At 46.0% G+C, this 24,712-nt stretch overlaps 1 protein-coding gene across 8 annotated transcripts in view; it reads left to right on the forward strand.

Moving 5' to 3' along the window:
• Nucleotides 1-24,712, forward strand: part of ERICH3 (glutamate rich 3) — a 74,517-nt gene that overhangs the window by 9,781 nt on the left and 40,024 nt on the right. For 5 of the 8 annotated variants that reach the window (XM_039483209.1, XM_039483211.1, XM_039483208.1 and 2 more), the window contains exons 2-9: nt 6,540-6,633; nt 8,356-8,481; nt 11,145-11,234; nt 14,546-14,674; nt 16,845-17,006; nt 19,362-19,577; nt 21,669-21,849; nt 23,300-23,486. In XM_039483209.1, the coding sequence (XP_039339143.1) occupies nt 6,540-6,633; nt 8,356-8,481; nt 11,145-11,234; nt 14,546-14,674; nt 16,845-17,006; nt 19,362-19,577; nt 21,669-21,849; nt 23,300-23,486 (1,185 nt within the window). The remainder of the gene's footprint in view (nt 1-6,539; nt 6,634-8,355; nt 8,482-11,144; nt 11,235-14,545; nt 14,675-16,844; nt 17,007-19,361; nt 19,578-21,668; nt 21,850-23,299; nt 23,487-24,712) is intronic. The other 3 variants (XM_039483210.1, XM_039483214.1, XM_039483213.1) reach the window with 3 other exon arrangements.

Below are 24,712 nucleotides of genomic sequence, written 5' to 3' on the forward strand. Positions count from 1 at the left end.
GGCGTGGACCTTATTTACTATTCCACAGTCTGGAAGGAAAATAATTTTTCTGATATTCAGCCCACATATTGCTTCTGTCATGTTTAATCCCATAAGGAATCAATGAGTAAGTGCAGGCTGGGAGTCAGGAGGTCTTGAATTATAATACTGGCTCTGCTGCTGACTCAGTGTGTGGCTCTATACAAATCTCTTTGCTTCATTTTCCCCATCTATAAAATAATTCTCTCATAGAGTCTTCCTAGGGATGCTGTAATAATTAATGTTAGTTTACTATATTAGAACTGTCATATATGCTTATAAATGCTGTATATTATTACTATCATAATGCCACTAAGCTTGGTTATACCCTAAATAATTCTCCATTCCTTAGTGCTCACACACTAAAATATGTGTAGAGGTTTATTATGTACACCCTTACTGCTCATTTGTGAAGCCCCCGCAGGTCAAAAATTAAAAACATGTAAAAAGTGAACAAAGCCACAAGGGCCTAATTAAAAGTGGACAGTAATACAAGGAAAGTCTGAAGTGCATAAGTTGGATACTTTTTTATACATGTTTATGTCTGTGTGTTCTGTTGTGATGAAGTTTCTGTTTCAAGTGAAACTGAATACTTTGTACAGAGAGAGATCAGGAGATGTGTTGGTGGCCAGAGAAGGAGAGGCAGAGGTGGAAGGAGGAGGCTGGTCACACAGAGGCTGGAGAGGGGAGAGAGAGGAGTTCAGAGCTGGCTGCCCAAGACCCACCCCTCCCAGGTTTTCTCGTTCTCCCCTCTGTTGACCTCACCTGATCTGCTGGTTGTGTGTTCTTCTGTTCTCTGTTCTGCTCTTGCTCTGTTGTCACTGCTGACTGCAGAACTGGGGGTGCACTGGCTTTCTCTGACATCTGACTGCAGAGTTAGCCACAGTGTGGAGGGTGCAGCGTGGAAGCCATGCTGTGGACACGAGGTCAGGAGCCAGGAAGTGGAAGGCAGGAAGGGGAAGGGCATGCTGAACCCAGGAAGAGTCCCCCTTCCTCCCCTGGCTTTGTATGGAGGAGAGAGAGAGAGGAGAGAGTCAGAGTCAGCACTTCCCACTGTATGGAGATGTCCCAAGGCACTGACACTCCCTCTCGGCCTTTGTCTCTTTTTCCAGGCATTAGAGGCCACCACCTCTCTCTGTTCCTCAACACCTTCAGTGGGCACCTTGCCAGATTTGATCTCACTGAAAGAAGTGAAAGCTGCCCAGGCCAAACTGGCAAGGCTGGACTGATTTTGAGGAAAAAAGTAAAGGGAAGTGCACTGCAGGGGTGGGGAGGGGGTGTGGGGATCATGGTGGATGCAGCTCTCTGGTGCTGAGCTGGGGAGGGGCTGCCGCTGGTCTGAGTGGCACAGAGCAAGCAAGGGGGGAGGGGTTGGAGTAGGCTGGAGAGGGGCAGCAGAGGGGGGGGAGGGGGAGGTTGGGGGGGGCAGAGGGGGCAGGGGGAAGGAGCAGGGGGAGGAGGGGGGGCAGAGGGTAGCAAGGGGGGGCAGGGTCAGGGAGGTCAGGGTTGAGACAGGTAGGGGAGGGGGGTCAGGAGGGAGGAGGAGGTGGGGAGGGGGAAGGGGGGGTTGGGAGGGGGAGGGAGAGGGGCCCAAGGAAGGGGCAGGGGGGAGGGGGGGGGAGGGGGAGGGGGGCAAAGGGGGGCAGGGGATGGGGGGGGGGGGGGCTTAGGAGGGGGGGGCTGGTCTGGGGGGGGGAGGAGGTGGGGGGGGCAGGGGGGGGTCTGGGAGGGGGGGGGGCTGCTGGCTGGAGGCTGGGATTCATTCAGCCTGGGGGAGCCCGCAGCCTGGGACAGAGGACCCTGGGAATCAGGCCCGGCTGGGAGCCCCTGGACTTGGGCTGCTCAGCCGGGAGCCCAGGAGCAGGCAGTCTTAACCCAGCGGCGGGGGGCTGGGGACTGGGCTGGCTCAGCGGCTGCTGGCCAGCCTGAGAACTGCTCACCTGCTGGGCTCTGCAGCCGCTGGGCTGCAAAAGCCGCAGAGCCAGCAGGGATTTAAAGGGCAGCTGCAGCCTGCAGCCAGGGGGGCAGCCTGCCGCCTGCAGCCAGGGCGCCGGAGCCCTTTTAAATCCCAGCAGCGGCCAATCGGGGAGGCAGAGCCCACAAAATCTCAGCCGAGCGCCAGAGCCTTTCTGGGCTGGTCTGCGCACTGGGCCTCGGGAGCTTTGCCTTTTAAAGGGCAGAGCTTGGGAATCCAGCCAGGCCGGATGGCCGGCCCCAGAATCAGAGGAGGCAGCAGCCGCGGCAGGCAGCCCATTTGCTGGGCTCCTCTGGGCACTCTGGGCTCTGGGCTCTGGGAGCTGCAGCGCTCGGCCCAGCTGCTCTGATTGGGGGCTGCCTGGGCTTGCCTGCAGCCGCGGGTTGGAGCGCAGGCCGGGCCAGCCAGACTGGCCCTCTTGGGCTGCTGGCTGGGCTCTTGAGGAGCGAGGCCCGGGGCCCCCGGCCGCCGGAGCCCAGAGTCAGCTGGCTCTTCCATCCCTGCGGGAGCCCAGAGGCAGAAATCCAGGGAGCGGGCGGGGAGCCCAGAGCTGCTGGGACAGGCTGCCGGCTCTGGGGGGGCAGCCAGGGCGGCAGGCCAGCGCGGCAGCCCAGCCGGCCGGGGGCTGGAGGGCGCTGCGGGGCTGGGGGCCCCGGGGAGCCAGAGCCGGGCCATCCCAGCCTTCAATCCTGCTGGCTGCTGCTGGGCGGGCAGCGGGAGCAGTTCGCGCCTTGCAGCCCAGAGCCTTTAAATCTGGGCCGTGGGCTGCCTGCAGCGGCCGGCGCGAGGCCCAGGGAGCCCTTTAGCCTCAGCCGCGCTCACTCAGGGCTCTGGAGCTGCCTGGGCTGCGCGAGGCCCAGAGCCTTTTTAAATCAGAGGGAAGCGGGAATCAGAGGGCTCTGGGCTGTCTGGGCAGCGGCAGCCAGCCCCCGAGCCAGCCAAATGCCGCCGGTCAGAGGCTCTGGGGCTGGCTGCCTGCTGCGGGCCAGAGCCAGCAAGCCCAGCGCAGCCGCCTGAGGGAATCTGGGGCTGCCTGGCTGCCCGGGGGGGCCGAGAGCCTAGAGCCTTAGAGCTGCTGCTGCTGGGGCTGGGCTGGCTGGCTGGGCTGCCTTGAGCCCAGAGGCCTGCCTTCAAGCTGCTGGCTGGAGCTGCTGCTCTGGGCTGCTGGGCTGCCTGGGAGCCAGAGCCTTTTAAATCCCAGCCGCAGCCCAGCCGGGAAGGGCTCTGGGGGCTGCGGCAGCACAGGCCAGCCCCCTGATTCCCGGCCCGGCCGGGATTTGGCTTTGGGCAGTCTGGGCAGCTGGCCGCGGCGGCGCGGCGGGGCGGCAAGCAGGGGAGAAAAAACATTGGTGGGGCAGAGCCCCTGCTTGGGATTTATTCATGGGGCTAAAGCCCCAGAGCCCCATATAAGTCGGCGCCTATGTTACTGCTCACTTACCTGCGCTATATGTATTTAGACTGAGCTTTTCATTGGAGTCTAAGCGAGTTAGGAGCCCAATTCCCATTTAAATTCAATGAGATATGGCTATCCAGCTTCCTTGGGTCCTTTAAATATCCCAGTATTAGCTTCTGTAATCATCTATTTTAGTTATTACTAGTTAAAACAAACAAAAGGAAGTACTTCTTCACAGAACACAGTCAACCTGTGGAAATCATTGCCAGGGGATGTTGTGAAGGCCAAAATTATAGCAGTGTTCAATAAATAATTAGGTACATTTATGGAGGATAGGTCCATCAATGGCTATTAGTCAAGATGGTTAGGAATGCAACACCATGCTCTGGGTGTCCCTAGTCTCTGATTGCCAGAAACTGGGAGTGGGCGACAGGGGATGGATCACTCAATGATTTCCTGTTCTGTTCATTCCCTCTGAAGCACCTGGCATTGGTCACTGTTTGAAGACAAGATACTGGGCTTGGACCATTTGTCTGACCCAATATGGCTGCTCTTATGTTCTCATGTAGTTATTACTTCTATTGCAGCAGCATTTAGGTGCTCCAGTCATGGACCAGGGCCCCATTGTGCTAGGTGCTGTACAAACACAAAACAAAAAGACAGACTCTGCCCCGAAGAGCTTACAATTTAAGTAGCTGGTTTCCTTAAAATCTCAAGGCCAGAGTGCAGCACAGGAGAGATGGGATATCTAACTACTTTTCCTTTGCAAGGTCCACGTTGTACATCAGGGTGGGTTGTTCTGTATCTTGAGCTTTCTAGGCTAGTAGCACTTACATTCTTGAAAGGCTAGTGACAATCTTTCACCATGTCTTCTTCTGTATTAGTGTTGGCCTTAGATGAGGGTCTTTGCCCAACCTCTTGGGCACGCAGCATATTCCTAGACCAAGGAGAGTACAAAGCTGATCTTCCAAATATGATAACAACATTTGATATCAGTTTTTGGAGAGGACAGTGGGAAGGCCTAGTATTCCCTTTCATATTTTCTGCTTCTGGTTTAAAATGTGTGTCTGCAGTTCTCAGGATGTCCATACAACGGCAGGTCCAGATTCTGATTCATGCAGACAGAACACTCATAAGAGATGAGTGTGCATGTTGGCCTTTTGTACCAGCTCTTCAGTGGCTTGTGGAGTAAGTTGACTTCCTTATTTAGCTTGAGATTCTCAACCTTGCAGAGTGGATCTAATGATTTTCTGTAATGGGCTGAAGCTACAGTGGGGGGAAGACAGAAGGAGCAATCTCACCATTACCAGCTGCACTTTTAACAAACAGCTGCCATATGGTGAGTGCAGTCTAAAGCATAGTACCATAGCATCATGATCTTGTAATGTCATGAAATGTGTGAATATGATGCAGTGCAAATTCTGTGCAGATGAATTCAGGCATATTTATATGGGACATGTAGGCTTGTGTGTCTTGTTTAAATAATATATTCTAGATGCATTGATGTACCTTTGACTTTTTTTTTAAACAGCTCCTAAAACAGGTGGGACAGATACTAATCCTATTGCCATGAGTTAGTCATCTCATCCCATACAGAGCTTGAATTCTGCCACTTTTAAGGCCCAATGCAGGACTCATTTCTTGAAACAGGCCTTTCCTCATTAGCGAAGTAGCCTGCTGGCCTAGCAACATTTCCTCCTAGGAAACAACCACTTAGCTGAATCCTTGTGGAGAGAGTCGTTTAAAATAAAGAGAGAGACTGGGCTCTTCTTTTGGACACACACAACTATGACCTTTAGTTTTCTAAACTAAATGTCCCAAGTAATGTCTGTAGGCATTGCAGTAGTGGAAGAATTAGAACTAGAGATACTCTAGAAAGACAGACGGATTCATAACTCCAGAAGAAACACTCAAGAAGAATGCTAAGGTGGAGACGTAAGCTAATCGACCATTTTTAGAAAAGAATTTTGCATCTTGGACTGACACCTTGTATGTTAATTTTCAAACCAGCACAAATAAAAAGGGTCCAGGGTTTATTATGGAAACAGTATTTAAGGATGCCAACGGCATGACTCTCATGGGTAGTGATTATATGGACACTACCTGGAAAGAGGAAAAAGAGCGTGACCTAGAGAAACATTTTGCAGAGCAATAGAGAAAGAAGCCAAATCCCTTGACAAGATACTCAGAAGCCTGAACATATCAGCACAAAACTGAAATAAATGGTGGAAACTGGCAGATGCCCTATGCACCTGCGGGAGGAAAAAGAAAGACAGACTGACTCGTGTTCTTTATATTTAGTGGGGCTAGAAATGGATGCTTTGATTGTATATATTGAAAGAGGCAGATTCTTTGGTCTGCTATCTCCATTTTGGGCTAAGTAAGTAGTACAAGAGGACTTAAATCAGCTGGAGAAGGCCAGTGGAGTTTCCCCCCCTGTGTAGGTGAACTCTGGATGCATAAAGTAGGCAGAGACCACCTTATGCACCATCCCCTTCCAGCGCCAGTGTAAAAGGATGGTGGGTGCATGTTGGAGGTGTGCTGGAGACCAGGACAGGGGTGTAAGGAAGCAGATTTCTAGTAGCATGATCTTCCACTGATGCAAATTAGAACTGGTCCTCTGTTACTCTAGCTTGCACCAGGGCCAGACATGTTGGGATTAGAGAGCTGCAACTGGCTCATTGAAACCTCCCCTTCCGATCTCACTGTACTCAAACTCCAAGCAGCCAAATCTGGCCACAAATTACTTATGTCTGAATGTTCATTGGTGCTATGGGTACGATATTAAGCTACCATAAATCCAGCCATTTCTTACTCTGGCAGACATCTCATGGGAAATTAGTCTGAGCAAGAACTGTGGCTTGGGGTCCACAGTGAAAACAGTCTTTACTGGTTGATATTTTATCTAATGTTGAGCAAACAAAGGGCCTGTGTATCACAGGATGAGTGTTTTCTGGAGAGGATGTAAATCATGGAACAGGGGGATGTTACCTCCATGGAGCATTTGAAGGTTATTTATCTGACAAAATGCCTGAATTGATTCCTCAAGACAGCACTTGGTGCATCTAAATTTCACACAGATTATTTATAACTTCATCACTAAACTCTGGGTTTACATAATGTCTCCATGGTGACTTCATTTATTGGTTTCAGGTCACTCGCAACCTACAACAGCCTTACAGACAGACACTTGGCTGGATACTTCAGCAATACAAGGATAAGACGGCATCTTCAGCGATCAGGGCTGGTAGGCTCCCTTTTTGTTACTTTTACCACACTGCTGGATATTTTTGCTTTTCAGTACAGAAGTAGGGTTGCCACTTTTTAAAAGTTTGCCCATCTAGACAGACACATATCATGGTGTCATCCCATGCCCACATGATGTAATGTGATCTTTTCATTGCGTCAGAAGGTCGTCCACTGCATTACCACCCAGCATCACAGTGTGATCACATATGGCAGAACCCTATGGGATTTGGGGTCCTGTAAATATAGCATGGTTGTGGGACACCGGGCTGTGCTGCTAAAATCTGGACAATTGTAGAGAATCGAGGACAGGTGCTAATCCTGGGCCTGATACTGCAATGTGCTAAGTGGCATCAAAGACTTCATTGGGAGTTGAGGAAGTTGCAGTTAGTACACTGCTGGAGGTACTTAGCACTTTGCAGCATTGGTGGCCGAGGGATGCTCATCTTATTTAAGATGCACAGCACCACCATATGTGATTGGGCTGTAAATGTGTTAACTCGTTATTGGTAGGGGGCGTGCACGTGACAAGGCAACGTTAACTGATTCTGCTCTTACCACGGGTGAGACAATTCTCATACCTAAGATAGGTATTAACTTAATACAAATCATTCATTTTCTCCCAATTTAATATTATTGGATTAAATTAATAATTTGTGGAGACTGGAGGAGAGGACACTGGTGGAATTCCAGCAGGAAAAATTCCAACAGCAATAAAAAAAATAATACCTCCTTATGACCCAGTTCGGATTTTCTAGTACTATGAAAATTCCCCAAGTGATATTAGCAGCAGAATAAAACTGCTTCTGAATGCTGAGGATCCTGAACTTTGATTGGCTCGTGATGAGCTATTAATTGAAACTGAGGCATTGTCTCTTAATAATAAACGATTGCCTATCAGTCATCTGTCTCCATGGCACTGGAGACCATTATTGGCATGGATCAATTCTGTACATAAACACTGGGTAACCTTAGCATAGGCCTGAGCTTGTGGCAGAATTGCAGTATGTCATTACCGCACAGTAAGGCTGCTATTAAGTCATGTCACTGTACTTGTATTTCAAATCTATTGTGAGGAGAACTTTTCTTTGAATGATGACAATAGATCCAGTATGTCTTTGCTGCATATTTCTGGTTGTTCTTCTTAGAATCTGTAAGTCATAATTAAATGCTATTAGATGATTGACTTGTTTTTAAAAAACAGTGTCAAAGTTAACCTATTGCCTATAAAGTCGATTAGCAATTTTACAAAATTCCAATTCAAAATTAAGTTAATACCTTTAATTTTATTTTTCAGCAATCTCTATTGTCTTTAATTGTTTCATGCAGTGTTTTTGTAGCTGGGTTGGTCCCAGGATATTGAGAGACAAGGTGGGTGAGGTAATATCTTTTATTGGACCAACTTCTGTTGGTGAGAGAGACAAGCTTTCGAGCTTACACGCCGTCTTCTTCAGACCTCCATGCCTCTCTGTGCTGCCTTCAGACCTGAAGAAGAACAACAAGCTCGACAGCTTGTCTCCCTCACCAACAGAAGTTGGTCCGGTAGAATATACTATCTCACCCACCTTGTCTCTCATGGTCTCTAATGGAAGTGGGGGACATAGTAAAGGTGCAGAAATGGTTCAAGTAGTTTTGCTCTCCTTTTGCACGTGACTTTCTTTAGAATACACCTTGTTCTCTCATCTCTTTTTCTCTATATTTATATTTTATTTGCTTATGGCAGATCTCAAGAAGTGGAAGAATAATATCTGAGAAGGAGTATCGGCTAAATGCTATGAGGAAGGATCACCAAAGATACGTACGGGAATGCCTAGCTCAGGCCATATTTCACAAGGTCCTTGACATGGAGGTATGAACACATTATCCACATATAAGCCTTTTAGAATAGTTCCCTAGTCATGTCTAAGGGCTGTTTACTAATGCTGGTGTGTCATGGGGCTGCCCCTGAGAAGAGGGGTATTTGGTGGAGAGCAGGGCATGGAGTCTCCACTCTTGATGACTCCAACCAGGAGAATGTTTCTGGAACACCCCCAAACTCAACACTCATCCCTCCATCCACAAGACTCTGTGTTTGGTGGTGGAAAATGTGCCTACTGTGCTGCCGCCAGCCATGTGAAGAGGAGAGGAAGCCACCTCAGCACTCAGAGTCCCAAGGTCACGAAGGTCAGATAAATCACAACCCCTCGTGTGTGCCAAAAGATCTAGTCACCTCAGTATATTGTTACTTATTAGCTTTAGTTAGAACTGAGAATTTGAATGTCGTTATACACTCTTCTGTGTTTTTTCTGAACTGTGGGTCTGGGTACAGCACAGCCCTTTGAAACTCCAGCCCTCACCATCTGTAGCTCAGTTTCCATTCCCGAAAATGAAAAAAAAAATGACTAACATCTGTTTAAACACAATTATCTCCATAATCATATTGCATTTAGCTCAAGCTCACTAGCCCCTTAAAGAATCTGAGCTTAAATTGATCCCAAGCTTCAGCTGCAAATTCCAATGGGTTGCAGAGCCTGGCATTTAAATACGGCCCTTGTCACTCTTGTTTGTGTTGCCCAGCTTGGCTCCTTAACAAATATTCAATTAATGGTTTTCTGATTAACACCATTCTTAAATCTGAATATTCAAATAATCCGATTCATTGTTCAAGCCTGCACCATGCAGCTTGTAGTGTCAAGCGTTAAAGCAGCTGCTTCAGTCCTGTTTTTGAGACCACAAATCTTATTGTCTCCATCAAACAACACAACATTGGAGTAGAAAATTTGCCTTGTGAAATTCATAACTAGATGGAATCAACAGACTGTCAGTAACACCACCCCACACAGTTTTGGGGGCAGGGACTGTTGTCCTGTTCTGCGCCTAGCAAAATGGGGTCCTGGTCCATGGCGAGGGCTCATAGATGCTCCCACAACAGATTACACATGTGGATCCACTTCATTTTATAAAATACATTCTAGATAGAAGGCCCAATCCTAAGTGGGGCATGGCTGTGAGTATCCAGTCACAGTTTCTCCATTGCATGATCCCCTCACTCACACAGGTGGAAGGGAGCATGGCCATGGCTTAGTAGGTCAGAGATCAGCTGGCAAATGTGCAGCCTCTTAGATCCCCAACAGATCTGCAGAGCAGGTCGTCCGCATGCCCTAGGTCTTGGTGTCCTTGCTGGTAGCTGGTTCTCTGCCGTGTTGCTACTGGAGTGCTCGGTGCAGCTTCCCTTTGTCACTTTGACATAGAAGGGAAGATGCTGCAGTTGGGGAATTACTGCTACCTCATTGCCTTCCACCTGGTGTAGTTGTTTACACTAGTGCACAGTGGGGTAAAAAGCTGCTCCTGGTGTAAGTGCGTGTGGAATTCTGATTTGGCAGCGCACTTTCAGGTGTAAATGCCTGCACAAAGTGCAGGGCAGTGGGGAATCAGGCCCTGGCTGCTCATTAACTGATTGTCTAGATCTTATAGCCTGCCCCTGTAAGCTGTGGAGTGCCTCCTGAGGGACTCCATGCTCCCTCGGACTTGAAGTGAGGGGGCTCAGCGTGTTTACGGGCACTCTCACCCGGTCCATATGGAGCTCCGTAGCACACAGGTGCTTGCTTCCTAATAAACATCAATTAGGGGCAAGATTCTCTCTTGCCCTCTGCTTCCACACAGAGGAATCAGACTGGTCCCCCTCCCGCCCCCTTGGAGTGCAGTCGCTCCCCCTCTCCCATGCAGCATTCTCCAGGAAGCTGAGACTCTCAGCTTTCCTTGCAAAGCATCTGTTCAACTGGTGCCTAAGTGACGTGATGGATGAAACCAGACCCAGTATCTTACTCAGAAGCCCCCTAAATCTCTGTCTCCTCGCCCCTCTCCAGCCTGCTTCCCGCCAGGTAAGCGCAGGCTCTACGCGATGGCATTGTGCAACAGGAGAAGAACGGGCACAGCGAAGGCGTTGCTCCCTATCTCCATCCCACCCCCCATCCTAGTGGAGGAGGAAGGAATCTGTTACAATGATAGTCCAGTAGCAATTACTTCCCCCTGGAGTAAGAGGGAGCCCTGGTCCCTTTCTGTGGCAGTACCACAGTCTGCCCCTCCCCCCACCCTCGTCAAGGCAGACTGCAGGGTCGTTTCCGCAGGCACATACCGTCTCCTATAGGAGAGCAGTTCAGGTTAATATAAATAATTAAACACGTTGTTTATGGCTGTGGTATTCACTAAGCTGATCATCGTGCAACTTTCCTAAGCAAAAGAAAGGAAAAAAACCCACCAACGTTCCCTCTGGCCGTACAATTCTGCCCTCTGTATCCTGCCCTGGCCGGGGGAATAGCCTCTGCAGAAGTAAAAGCTGACTGAGCCACTATAGCTTTAAAAATGTTAATGTTGGAAAGGGAACGATTTCACATGCTGAAGTGTAAGGCAAGTCGATGATAGTTACTGAGCAGTGATCAATGGGTGTAATAACCAGGAGGGCAGATGAGAAATACCCAAAGCTGGAGCTCAGCCTTGTTGTGTTCACTGACACCTCATTATGGTAATTAATAGGCTTTCTTGCACTGGCAGCGTCATCATCAGCTAGAAATAAAAAGAAAACTGGAAAATGTTGTGAGGAAGGAGCGGGTTCAGAGAATCAAGGTAAGGATGCGTCGCATGAGTGTCCTGAGCCCCTTGGCAAACTTGCCCGGTGTTACTTGCCTCAGCATGATTTTTATCAGAACCAGCCCCACGATGGGGTAGAGTCCCTTCAGGAGTCTTTATTCTGGAACCACTGTGTTTGGGCTCGATGGTGCAGCCACTGGATTTGTGGAAATCCCCTGCAAGTCAGTGGCTGTTCTAGCCAGGAAGCCAGACCTCACATGGCGTGAATATCTCTCCAGCTGAATTTCTTCAACTCCTGGCTGGAGTGCTTAGAAGACCATACTGGGGATCCCATCTTCTCAGTTGGTCTCTTATTCTTTATCAGTAAGAATGCATACACAGCAGAGGGCATGCAGTATTGCCAGACCCACATGTTAAAAAATCAGGAGATTGGCTTTAAAATCATGAGAGTATATAAAAATAATAGATTGGGTGTTCTGTTTTGGGGGGAGGGATAGCTCAGTGGTTTGAACATTGGCCTACTAAACCCAGGGTTGTGAGTTCAATCCTTAAGGGGGCCAAAATCTGTCAGGGATGGTACTTGGTCCTGCTGTGAAGGCAGGGGACCAGACTCAATGACCTTTCAGGGTCCCTTCCAGTTCTATGAGATAGGTATATCTCCATATATTTTTTTATTTGCCTTCTGCTTTTTGGTCCCTTAGGGTGCACTGGGGTCACATTTTGGAGCTTTCTCCACAGCCACGAGGGCTAGAAACTGACTTTTTCTTTAAGAATGAAGGCTGAAATCATCATATATCCTCTTGACTCCAGGAGCTGGGGCTCTAAGGAAAACAATAATTATTGTGAGACTCATGACAATCATGAGAGTTGGCAACACTGGGTATGTTAAGAAGCTGTCTGGTCCTTTGATGACGTGCAGAAAGAATGCAAACCTCTTAGGGGTTTGAATTTCACTTTTCTCTGCATTCCAGCTGCAACAGGGAGAAGGAAAAATAAATGAAAATACCAATCCTGTGATATTTACAGCCTCAGTTCCAGTCCAGGAAGTACTGGAGAGAAGCTGTGGTTTAGAGTCTGCCCAAGTTTATATTCAGGACCCTTTATGGCACAAGGCTCTTATGTAAATTAAGCTGTCATGGGATAAAAGGGAGGAGAAGGAAGGTGGATTGAGAAAGGTAGGAAGGACAGGAAAAGGAGGAGAACAAAGAGGTAAATTCTAAATGAAGAGAGAGGGAGGGGTTTGTCCCAAACTAATCTATTCTCCAATAATAGTCCTCATCTATGGAATTCATAAATAACAGTGAGGGAGCAAGGTGGGTGGCAAAGTTTAAAGATGATAGACTACTACTCAAGAAGATTAAAAAAGAAGCAGATTGTGAAGAAGAACTTCAAAAAGATCAAAAAAAACTGAAGCAACAACACAACATAAATAAAAATAAAAAAAATGAAATAAAAAAATATAAAAAAATAAAAAAAAAAATAATAACACACATACATAATGATGGGGGCTAACAGAGTGGGAAAAAGATCTTGAAGTAGATCTGGAGGAAGAGTAGGATAGTTCTCTCTGATGTGCACGCAGAGGTCAAAAAAAAAGCAAAAAAAAAGGAATCATTAAAAGGGAGAAGAATAAAAAAGAGAATATATAATTGCATATAATATATTTATATAAATCCATGGTATCAATACATACTGTACAGATGAGGTCTCCTCACCTCAAGATCTCAAAAAAAAAAAATAAAAAAAGAAAAAGTTCAGAAAAGAGCAAAAAAAAAGAGAGGGTGTTTAAGAGAGAAGAAAAGAGAAGGAAGGAGGAGACTCTTTAGTTTAGAAGAAGGAAAAAGAGAAGAGAGAGGGGGACATGATGATGATGAGTGAAAAATGAAAAGGATGTGGGAAAAGAAAAAAGATTTATTTATTTTACTATAATACAGAGAACTAATAGTAGGGAAATTAAATTAAAGCAAATAAAAAAAAAAAAAATAAAAGAGTCCCTCTTCATGGCGCACAGTCAACTTGTGGAACTCTTACCCTGAGGAGGTGAAGGTGGCTAGGACTATAACAATGTTTAAAAAAAAACTAATATTCATGGTGGCTAAGTCCATGGCTATGCTATAGGATGGAGGATGGGTAAGAATGGTGTCCCTAGCCTCTCATCAGAGGATGGGGATGATGGATGGAGAGAGGAGAGATGATCATTGCCTGTTAGGTTCTCTCTCTCAGGGGCACCTGGCATTGGCCACTGTCGGTAGACAGATACTGGGCTAGATGGACCTTTGGTCTGACCTGGTACGGCCTTTCTTATGTTCTTATGTTCTTAATGCCTGCTGCAGTGCTAGGTAATTTTGGATTTCTGACCAGAAACTAAAACTGCTCCCTTCTGTGGGAACTCTACGGTTGGTTCTGGTTGTCTTCTGTCCACTGGGGTTAATTCCCTTTGAGATTCAAGAGAGAGGCTGATGCAGGGAGGTGTAATTTACATCTTTCTCAGGGGTGGCTCTAGGTATTTTGCCGCCCCAAGCACAGCAGGCAGGCTGCCTTCAGCGGCACACCTGCGGGAGGTCCGCCGAAGCTGCGGGACCAGCGGACCCTCCACAGGCATGCCGCTGAAGGCAACCTGCCTGCCACCCTTGTGGCGACCGGCAGAGCGCCCCCCGTGGCTTGCCGCCCCAAGCACGTGCTTGGCGTGCTGGTGCCTGGAGCCGCCCCTGATCTTTCTTCACCATCTTCCGCTAATCTGGCCAGCAACTGATCTGAGATTACACAGTAAAAGGGATAGGGGGTAAAGGCACATCCAACCCTTCGCTGCCAGAGGGAGAATCACCACAATATGGAGACTTTGCGAGGGAACAGATGTCAAAGGAAGGAAGTTGGGGATTGCAGAAGATCCTCTAACTTCAGAAAAGAAATGGGGCTTCAAACAAAACAAAGTGTAAGAGACTGAAATACAGAGGGAGAGAGCAGAGATTCAAAACATATAGGGAAACAAGGGGAGGAGGAGTGGAACTGATAGGATTCATCAGGTGTTTGGACAAGACTAGAAGGGGAGGGAGAAGGGAAAGGGACAGAAAGATGGGAGAGAAGCAACAGGCCCGGGAATCAAAAGGAATGGGCGATTCTCATTCTCTCTTTTCTCCTTGCTTCTCTCCCATTCTATTCATCTGCCCCTTCCTTCTGCTCTGGTGTCAGACCTGGATCTCTTCTTCCATTTAAAGGATAATGATCTAAGCACCTGCCAAAGCTGATAGTTATTCGTGGATGCAGAAGGCTGGGTTAGTGTTCCATGACAGGATCTATAGCCTCCTCCCCCACCAAGAGCTCAGATGTATAACTTTCTCTTCCTCTAGGTGGGACGATCAGGAAGATCAGTGGAAGATATTAATCCTCTGCTCTCTCCACACCCACCTGCTGGCCCAAGAAATCACTATGGGCGCCATGCTTTAGTTGATGGAGAGCAATCTGGCCCTTCGCTATCAGTGAGTCTTATCAAATACCCCTAATCCTATACCATTCTACAGACATCTATTACATCTCTACTTTCTAGCACTGACTGTCCTGATTGCTCCAAGGGGAGTAGGATCAGGCCCTTATTGAGGAGAGTGGCATGCCAGTTCTGAGAGAACGGTGGCTTTGTTTCATGATAAACCTGTTTTAATACCTTTAATTCCCTTTTTTTATTTGCACTACCCTCCAAGATCACTACACTACATATTAGAGAGACAGTGGGTATGTCTACTTGCATGGCTGTTTCACCACTGCACATCTGCTGAAGACGCTCCATGCCGATGGCAGAGTGCTCTTCCATCAGCCAAATAAAACCATCTCCGTGAGTGGCGGTAGCTATGTTGGTGGGAGAAGCTGTTCTGCCGACAGAGCACTGTCCACACTGGCTCTTAGGTCGGTGTAACTTACGACGCTCATAGGGGGTGGTTTATTCACACCCCTGAGCAACATAGTTTATAGCAACCTAAGCTGTAGTGTGTACATAGCCTAAGTGGTCTAAATTTTGGACATCTTTATCCAGTGCCAAAGCTGGGAGAGTGGCGATCAGCTCGTTATAATCACAAGTGGGCAGCATTGTTAACTGACAATAGAAAAAGCTAGATTATAGTCAAGACTTTTCAGAAGTGAATAGAGAGACACGGTGGGTGAGGTAATATCTTCTATTGCAGTGGTGCCCAGCCTTATTACACAGGAGAGCCACATAAACCTAAGCATGATCTTGTGTGGGCCAAACAGATTTTACATATTTTAATAAGGGCTTGTTAATGTTGGCATAAGTTATGTCACTGAGGGGTGTGAATAAACCATTCCCCTGAGTGACGTAAGTTACACCGACCTAAGAGCCGGTGTGGACAGCGCAATGTCAGTGGGAGAGCTTCTCCTGCCCACATAGCTACTGCCTCTTGTGGAGGTGGTTTTATTATACTGATGGGAAAGCTCTCTCCCATCGGCATAGAACATTGGCACCAGATGTATTACAGCAGCACAGCGGCATCTGTGCTTCTAGTGTAGTCTAGCCTTAAGATTTAAAGTCCTCTGTACTGATTGATATTTTAAGTTCAGCTTGTTTCGTATGAATTTAGTTAGTGTCTATTTTCACACTTGTATAAACTAAAATGGTATAAACCAGATGACCATACGCGACTGAACCAGCCACTAGTATGTCATGTTGAAGCAGGCCGCTGTTCATAAGTTGGGCACCCCTGTTCCATTAGACCAACAGAAGTTGGTCCATTAGACGATATTACCTCACCCACCTTACCTCTCGAATACCCTGGGACAGACACAGCTACAACTACACTGCATACAGAAGTGAATAGTGATTTTGGGTGCTCCAGGTTTTGGGTGCCCAATTTGACACACCTTCAGGGGACATGATCTTCAGAGGGAAGGTTTTCAGCTCTTTCTGAAAATCATGCTTTCTTAATGTCTCTCAACTTAGGCACCCATATTCTCTTGTCAGTTTTGAAAATTTTGATCAATAACTTTTTTGTGTCCTCAAGAGATTTGTATCTTGGGATTACGCACTTTCTACCCTGTTGTAAACCCTGTTTTCGTAAAGACACATTTCTACTCACCTGTATTTTACAAGAAATCTACATGTCAAATTTCAAGGGCTTGATTAAATAACAGGTTAAAGGTTCATCTATAATTGTATTGAGTCCCTTATTGCAGTGGTTCTCCACCAGCGGTACATGTACCCCTGGGGGTACACAGAGGTCTTCCGGGGGTACATCAACTCAACTAGATATTTGCCTAGTTTTACAGCAGGCTACGTAAAAAGCACCAGCAAAGTCAGTGCAAGCTAAAATGTATTACAGACAATGACTTGTTTATACTGCTCTATATACTATATCGTTGTTTCTCAACCTGGGAGAAACTAGACCCCGGGGGGGTCACAGGATGGGTTTAGGCAGGGCCACAAGTGCAGGGCTGGCGTTATGGGGTGGCAAGCAGGGGTCCCACAAAGCTAAGATACATGCTGAAGCCAAAGCCCCATGGCCTGGGGCTGAAATCAGACTTCTGAAAGGGTACAGTAGTGTGGAAAGGTTGAGAACCACTGCCTTATTGGATTACTCCTAGGTTCTGGAATGTGCATGAATGCTCATTTTAAAGAGCTCTTCTCTTATTTCAATTGTCCAGTCTTCCTCTCCTCGGCCAAACACAGCACCAGGAAATATGCAACGCCCAGTCCGACTACAGCCACTTCCTGGATATCCTACAGCAGGATCCACACTCAAGACTTCTTCGAGATCCAAACAAAAGCTCTTGGAACTTGAACATGATCATCAGTTTCCCAATGGGGTTAGCCCTTTTTTCTTTTTTTTAATGAGAATTACATAGTTTCAGGAACCCATCAGAAAGAATGACTGACTTAAAAGTAGACTAATACTGTACATCTCAGAATCGTGAACCACAGACTGTGTTTAATGCACAATTATTTATCATCAGCTTTTTGTTCAGACTTTCCTTCTTTCCCTTCCTTTTGTTTTGCAAAAGACATTGTCCTACTGACTTCATATTCAGACCTGGATCACAGCACTGAAAAACACAGTGGATGCTTTTTGTATAGAGTAGTCTTTCTTCGTATATAAATTTTTCACTCTCTGTGGAGATTCTCTATAGGGGGAGTGCCTACCTCTTGAGGGTATTTGTAGAGGATCTAGATGGAGCTACTATAAGGTGGGTGCATAATTGGTTGGAAAACCATTCCCAGAGAGTAGTTATCAGTCGTTCATAGTCAAGCTGGAAGGCGCATATCAAGTGGGGTCCCACAGGGATCAGGCCTGGGTCCGGTTCTGTTCGATATCTTCATCAATGATTTAGGTAATGGTAGAGAGAGTACACTTATAAAGTTTGCAGATGATGCCGTTTGCAAGTGCTTTGGAGGATAGGATTAAAATTCAAAATAATCTGGACAAACTGGAGAAATGGTCTGAAGAAAATAAGATGAAATTCAATTAGGACAAATGCAAAGTACTCCACTTAGGATGGGACAATCAGTTGCACACATACAAAATAGGAAATGACTGCCTAGACTGTGGAAAGGGATCTGAGGATCCTAGTGGATCACACGCTAAATATGAGTCAACAGTGTAACACCATTGCAAAAAAACCCAAACAACATTCTAGGATGTATTAGCAGGAGTGTTGTGAGAAAGATGCAAGAAGTAATTCTTCCGCTCTACTCAGTGCTGATTAGGCCTCAGCTGGAGTATTGTGTCCAGTTCTGGGTGCCACATTTCAGGAAAGATGTGGTCAAATTGGAGAAAGTCCAGAGAAAAGCAACAAAAATGATTAATTATCTAGAAAACATGACCTATGAGGGAAGATTGAAAAAATTGGGTTCATTTAGTATGGAGAAGAGAAGATTGGGCGGGGAGGAAGGGGGACGGACAGACATGATAACACTTTTCAAGCACATAAAAGGATGTTACAAGGAGGAGGGAGAGAAATTAACCTCTGAGGATAGAACAAGAAGCAATGGGCTTAAATTACAGCAAGGACAGTTTAGGTTGGACATTAGGAAAAACTTCCTAACTGTCGGTGTAGTTAACCACTGGGTTAAATTGCTTAGGGAGGTTGTGGAATCTCCATCACTGGAGATTTTAAGGAGCAGGTTAGACAAACACCTGTCAGGGATGGTCTAGATAATATTTAGTCCTGCTGTGAGTGCAGGGGACTGGACTAGATAACCTCTCAAGGTCCCTTCCAGTCCTATATTGTATGATTCCAGCAAAGCCTCCCCTTCACCATACACAGCTGTAAAGGAGCAGCAACCCCCTCTCCTTTCCTCACCACAACTCCTCCTCCTAAGCCAAAGAAGTAGGAATAGGGAAGGGGAGCTGCTCAGACTAGTGGAACCTGCTCACGTGGATATGTAATTACCTAAAGAGGAAATTCAGTCCTTCTCCCATAGCTTTGAAAAAAAGGAAGTTAATAGGATTTATGTTGGTAAATATATGAGTGGTTCGGGGGCTGTGACCCTTGTGCAGGGCACTGCAAGGTACTGCAGTAAGTTATCATGGACCATCAGCCCTTCTCCCAGCCGGCTCCCATGGCTGCCGGCTCTCAAATGGGATGGTTTATGTGGACCTGCTGCAGAGCCCAGTTCCAACACCTGCAAGGGTCTGAGTTACTTCTGTACACCTGCCTCCTGCTTCAGGGCCTTTGGCTCCTGTGCCTTGGATGCATTTCATCCTGGAGGAGGAGTAACGTCATTTGAAAAGCACTGAGGTAATTTTGTGCCCAGTAATTTTATGAAACTCCTTAGTTTCTGGCCCACAAATGAAAGGAAATTAGTACTGCAAAAGCACTGTTAATTCGTTCACTATTCTGGCTGGCTGTGGTTAAGAGTCTGCTAGGATCATAAGTAATACACAATTTAAAATTTTTTTAATCAGTTCTTAGGTTAAATTTTCAAGGTACCTGGACCCAGGTCCTCTAGCTGTGCTTCCAGATTCATATTCAGGGTTTTGCTCGCACAAATCATTTCGCAAGCAAATTTGTGGGCACCGATTTAGAGGCCCCTGTTTGAAAATGTGAATGTAAAATGGAAGGAACAGTCAGATCATGTACATCCAGTATGGTCCCGAGTTGTGCTGAGCAGGCTCAGGGTTTGCATGAACTTGGGTTTGACGTGGTTAAATGTGATTGCAGGGAGAGAAAAGCATGATGAGGCTTATGAACTCAGTGGATTATTCAGGTGGATTATCCCCATATCAACTTCCCATCATTAACAATTACGTGATACCGGTGCCACCTCCACCCCAAAAAGGAGATAAGAACATAAAAGGAGTTAGGCATGGGACTTCCAGGGGCAGGCGCTTTCGCCCGACCACTGCACCAAATGGCTTCGAGCAGCTGTTAACAAAGGTACAGTATGTGATCTCTTTTCCACCCCCTCACCCCGATGGCTATATTTCTTGCTCCAGAGGTGCTTTTACCAGATATACTGTCTTGAGAGCATGAAGAGGCAGTGAAGTGGTTCAAGACATGCTGAATCTGGCTAGCAGTGGAAGTAGTGCCAGCCTCCTCAAGGGGCCAGAGAGAAGCAAGATCAGCAGGCCAGGGCCAGTGTTGGGGGCACACACCCATGGTGTTTTGTCAGTGCCAGAGTTACAGTGCAAATCTGAGTTTGGAGCTCTAGTTTGGAGAATGCTTGATGGCACAGTCTGTTCCTACATGTTTGCTTTCATGCGGTGCTGAGATATTGTATTGTCGTCTATTCAATGCAGTAGCTTGGAATTGTTTTCCACAGTCAAATTAGTTTAATCAAATATATTAATAACAAGACAGGCACTAATTCAACTGAGCAGGACTGAAATCATCACTTGGAAGTGAACCAACTCAAAAACTAGAAGCAGCAGCTAGACCCTACCTGTTTTTGTCCTCCTCCCCACCCCCAGTTAAAGCTCTGTGTACTCCTGAAAACCCAACTTTTGATTGTTTTGTTTTGTGAGCTCTTTCCAAGGATCCATCTATAAAGCATTTCCAGTGAAGAGAGTGGTTTTACACGTGTTCACAAACATGAATCTAAAATCATTTGTTAAAGAGAATCAAGTGTATCAAACCATTCAACAAGCAGGTGTGTTCACAGAATCAAGATCAGAATGTTGGGAGAATAATCTACTCATGATTTGTCCTTTTACCCCACCGAACCCATTGATAGCCCCATTCAGCTAAACAATGTATTAGGTTTCCATGCCACAGAAGAACTGAAAAATTGGCTTTTATGGTGCAGGCCCCTGGCGTAAAGGACTCAGTCCTTTCTCAGGCAGAACTACCATTAACTTCCATAAGAGTTTGCCAGTATGGGGCTGCGTGCTTAAGCCCACATTATAGTCAGAATCATACAAGGCAGATGTGGAAAAGACTGATTGGATCATTTGGTCCATTTCCCTACCAGGGCACGATTGTTCTTAAAAGCCCTTAGTCAGCAGCTGTGCTGGAAAATGCCCCATCCCTTTCTATGATGTCATAAGAGAGAGCAGAAACAGATTAAATTTGCGGACTACTTACATACTTAAAGTTAGCCACACACTTGTGTGTCTTGCTGAATCAGGACAATAGTGAATCATGAAGAGCTCAGAGGCTGAACTTTTTTCCCCCCACATAAAACCCTAATCAAAGAATTTTTAATAGTGTACAAATTAATAACAATCAAAGGCTGCTTGCAGAGCATTCACAAATGGAAACATGAAATTAAATACATGATTCGCTATGTAAAGTTCACGCAGCTCTAACTAGAATGGCTTTGCAAAGAGAATGGAGGAATTCTAAATGGATTCTATTCAAAAAGTAAACTGACATACAGGAACTATTTAGATGTTAGATCTATAGCTGGGAGGACAGTTGATTTGGGTTTTGGATACCAAATACAGGTTTGGTAATTTCAGATTTGGATAAGCATTTGCCAGATCAAAGGAAATATAATTCATCTATCTGGACAGCCTATGTCTGGTAAAGACACACAGGATCCGATCCTTGGGTCTGGTGGAGCTGTGCTCAATGCAGGACCCTAGGTGATGGGCAAACCTAGCTGTATGCTACCTTTGCACATCCCTGATCTGCAGGGTTGCCCAAGTGTGTGTAAGAGCAGCTAGATTGACCTAAGGGTCTATTACGCCATCTGGGGACTGCTGGAGTCCAGCAGTGCTCTGGCCATGCCCTTTTCTCCCATGTACATTCATGATATGCCCAATGTCCCCATGCCAGGGAATCCTCAGCTGACTCAGTAGGGCAGCCGGAAGGCCCCTTTGCACCACTGGAGTGTTACACAGAGTCTGAATCAAGGCCCCCGATTGGGCACAACAGTTTGATCTATTTACAGTTCAGGAAGGTTAAATTCAGTGAGAGAAAAAGAGGTGAATGAACACTTTAAAAATGTCTCACCAGTGCTGCCCCTTTGTTCACCTCTAGTTAGGAGTCTGGTTATTGAATGCATTTTTTGTGCTCCTGTTGTAGGACTCGGGAAAATTCCATAAGCCCTCATTACACAGCAATGCATCTGTTACAATGATCTACTTAGGAAAAAGTGTGCACTTGTCTCATGATGACACTGATTACAGAGATGAAATCAAAGTCTATCAGCAACATTGTGGAGGAGAAAACCTTTGTGTCTACAAAGGCAAGCTACTGGAAGGAGGTAAGGATTAAAAGTTGAGGCGTTCATTTTAATTCTGGCAACATCTTATTTTCTGGATACGCTGTTGATGTGATATCAAAATGATTTCAGCTGAGCTCACTCAAGATATGCGCATCCAGGGACTTATAAACCAGCTGCCTCCAACCTAAATCGAGATTTACTGTTCCATGATTGAAAATGAGGCTGCAATTACTTTTGCAAATTATGGAAGAAGGAATTTAGAGGAGTGATTTAACAAAATACTGTGGGTTAGATTAATTTGTGGATAGAGATGTATGGTTAATAAAATATTTGCAGGAGTAAACTGTCCCTGAATACTAAATTATCTGTTTCTGAGTAGCAGTAATACATCAGTGTATGCTTTTTATTGTTCCAGAAGGAAAATTATATTCTGGGGGTCTGATTCTGAGCCGTTTTACACTAGTGTGACTCCATAGACTTCACTAGAGTTACTCTGGTGTATATCAAGAGTGAGAGGAGAATCAGTCCTGGGAATCTACTATTCCTGATAGCTGAAAATCACCTCTAGGTTAAGATCAGAAGTCCTCAGATGCAATGAAATCACAGTTGTTCTCCTGCATGAGTGGTTGTGGTGCGGGCACAAGGGAGTTCTCCACAATCACTATACATCACGCAATTGTGCACGGTTTCGGCTCTGCCTAGCTGACTGTGGAGGAAGGAGGGGCATCTACAATTAAGGAGGGAAGGGTTACCACAGATCACAATCCTTATTCCAGCCTGGGGATTGGAGGAAGACTTCTTCCCATCACTGCCAATGTTATGGAGTTCCTCTGCATAAAGCCTATACCCAGGAGCAGCACAACCCACCCATGGTGCCATGCTAATGAGTCTCTGTAACCTGAAGTGATGACTACTATTGCTGAAGGGGTGATTTTAGTCTTCCAATTGAGAGAAGCATTTGAACCAGCAGTTCTGTTTCACTCAATGAGTAGTATGTAACTGATTGTGTTTGTGTTTGCTTCTGATTTTTCATTGAATATGATAAAGAGCTATGTATGCGTCCTACTGCCATTTGCTGGAGAGAATTAGCACTGCTCAGCTGTGTGTCATAAGCCCTATACTGCTAGCTAATAGCTAATGGATACCTTTCTGCAAATCAAGTGGTAGGGGCCTGTGTTTTTGAGATGGGAGGCTCAGGGTTCTATCCTTCCTGCAGCTGTGAAGTTTTGCATGGCTGCAGTGACAATGTCCTAGCTGACCACGGATATGTTACAGCACCTGCAGGATGCTGCTGTGGGGGTGGGGACAAGCTTGATTTTTGTGGATATCAGCAGGTGGAATTTCACAACATAATGATCTTTAATGCAGATGAGAGGCATAGAGCCTGATCTCACAGGATCCATAGTTTTGGCACATATGCAGACAAAATGGAGGTCACTGGACTCAGACTGTCAATAAAGCATTAACCCCATTCTCTCACCAATTACAGAGACCTTTCACTTTACCTCAAAGCGGCACCATGGTTTCCCCTTCAGTCTCACCTTTTTCCTCAATGGGATACAGATGGACAGGCTGAGCTCCTGCTGCGAATACAAGCATCGGAAGGGTGTGAGATTGGGAGGCAAGCATGGATACTTTGGCTTTGTGAATGTGGATAGAGCGTCTCCTTGCTATAGGTATGCTCACAAGTGTTTAGACCACAAAACTTTCCCCACTTTTTTTAATGCATCTATCAAACATTTCACCCATTGCTCTCTCCAGAGCCCAAGCCACATCTCAGATGAATGGGGATCTATTGCTTCCCTTGTCTTGAAACCAGTTATATCGTCTGAATATTGGATCTACTCTTGCAATCTTCCCATAGGCAATCTCCTATTGAAGTCAGTCAATTTTTTTACATTGTCCCCATTATGACAGTTCTCAGGGTCCCCAGGACTGAGTCACCATGTTACCTCCCATGCCTCCAGTGTGAGGGAGACTTGCTTGTGCTGAACTGGGTATCTGTTCCTTGACACCACAAGCCTGTGAGCCACCTAAGCCTTCTCCTCTGGGCTACGCCAGTCCTCACTTTGCCATGCAGGTTAACAGTTGGTGTACTCTAGTCCCTGAGCCCCTTTGCAGCATTCCCCTATAGTATCCAGCCCCCTTGCCACTCACCACTCACAGAAATACCAAGGTCAGTTGTCCCCAAGGGAACAATGTACACATCAGCTTGTAGGATTCAACTCAGGATCAGCTTCTTGCTTAATACCACAGCACTGATAATGACAACAACAAGAAGTTTATTATCAAAGATTCAAGAGACTGTAAGTAAGGATAATGGAAACGAGGGTTTACCTATAAAATAAAACCATCACACACTTTCTAGAGGTTAAACTTAACTAGTAGATTAACCTCCTGTTTAATGAAGTTCATCTCACCCAAAGCCTTTTGCAGCATGTTCAACCCAAGCTGGTGGGGCTCCTGTTTTCATGAATGTCTATGCACTGTCCGTTCGGAGGATCTTCTTTGTTCCCCAAATATAGTTCAGCAAACCTTTGAAGTGTATCTCAAGATAAAGTTCTTTTCCTCTGCTGTGTGTTCTTCCTTGTTGACGTCACATCTTTCTGTTGACTTTGTATGTAAATACCTCCAATGTGTTAGCTTACCATGCTTAATTTACGCACCAACAGAGAGACAGGTGAATAAACATCTTTTGACTGACAAGAAACCCGTTTCTCCACCTCTGCTGTGATACAGAATCTAAATATATTTTCAGTATTCCCACATAGCTCCTTACATAGTAACTGTCCACACATTTCACAATGATATTAACAATGTGTGTGACCCTGACTTTCATTTAAGACCTCACATGACATTCTTTGTTGAACCAGAATGCACAGACCAGAATCAGGATATTCTT

The sequence above is a fragment of the Mauremys reevesii genome, linkage group 8, assembly GCF_016161935.1.
Source record: "Mauremys reevesii isolate NIE-2019 linkage group 8, ASM1616193v1, whole genome shotgun sequence".
Classification (NCBI taxonomy): domain Eukaryota; kingdom Metazoa; phylum Chordata; order Testudines; family Geoemydidae; genus Mauremys; species Mauremys reevesii.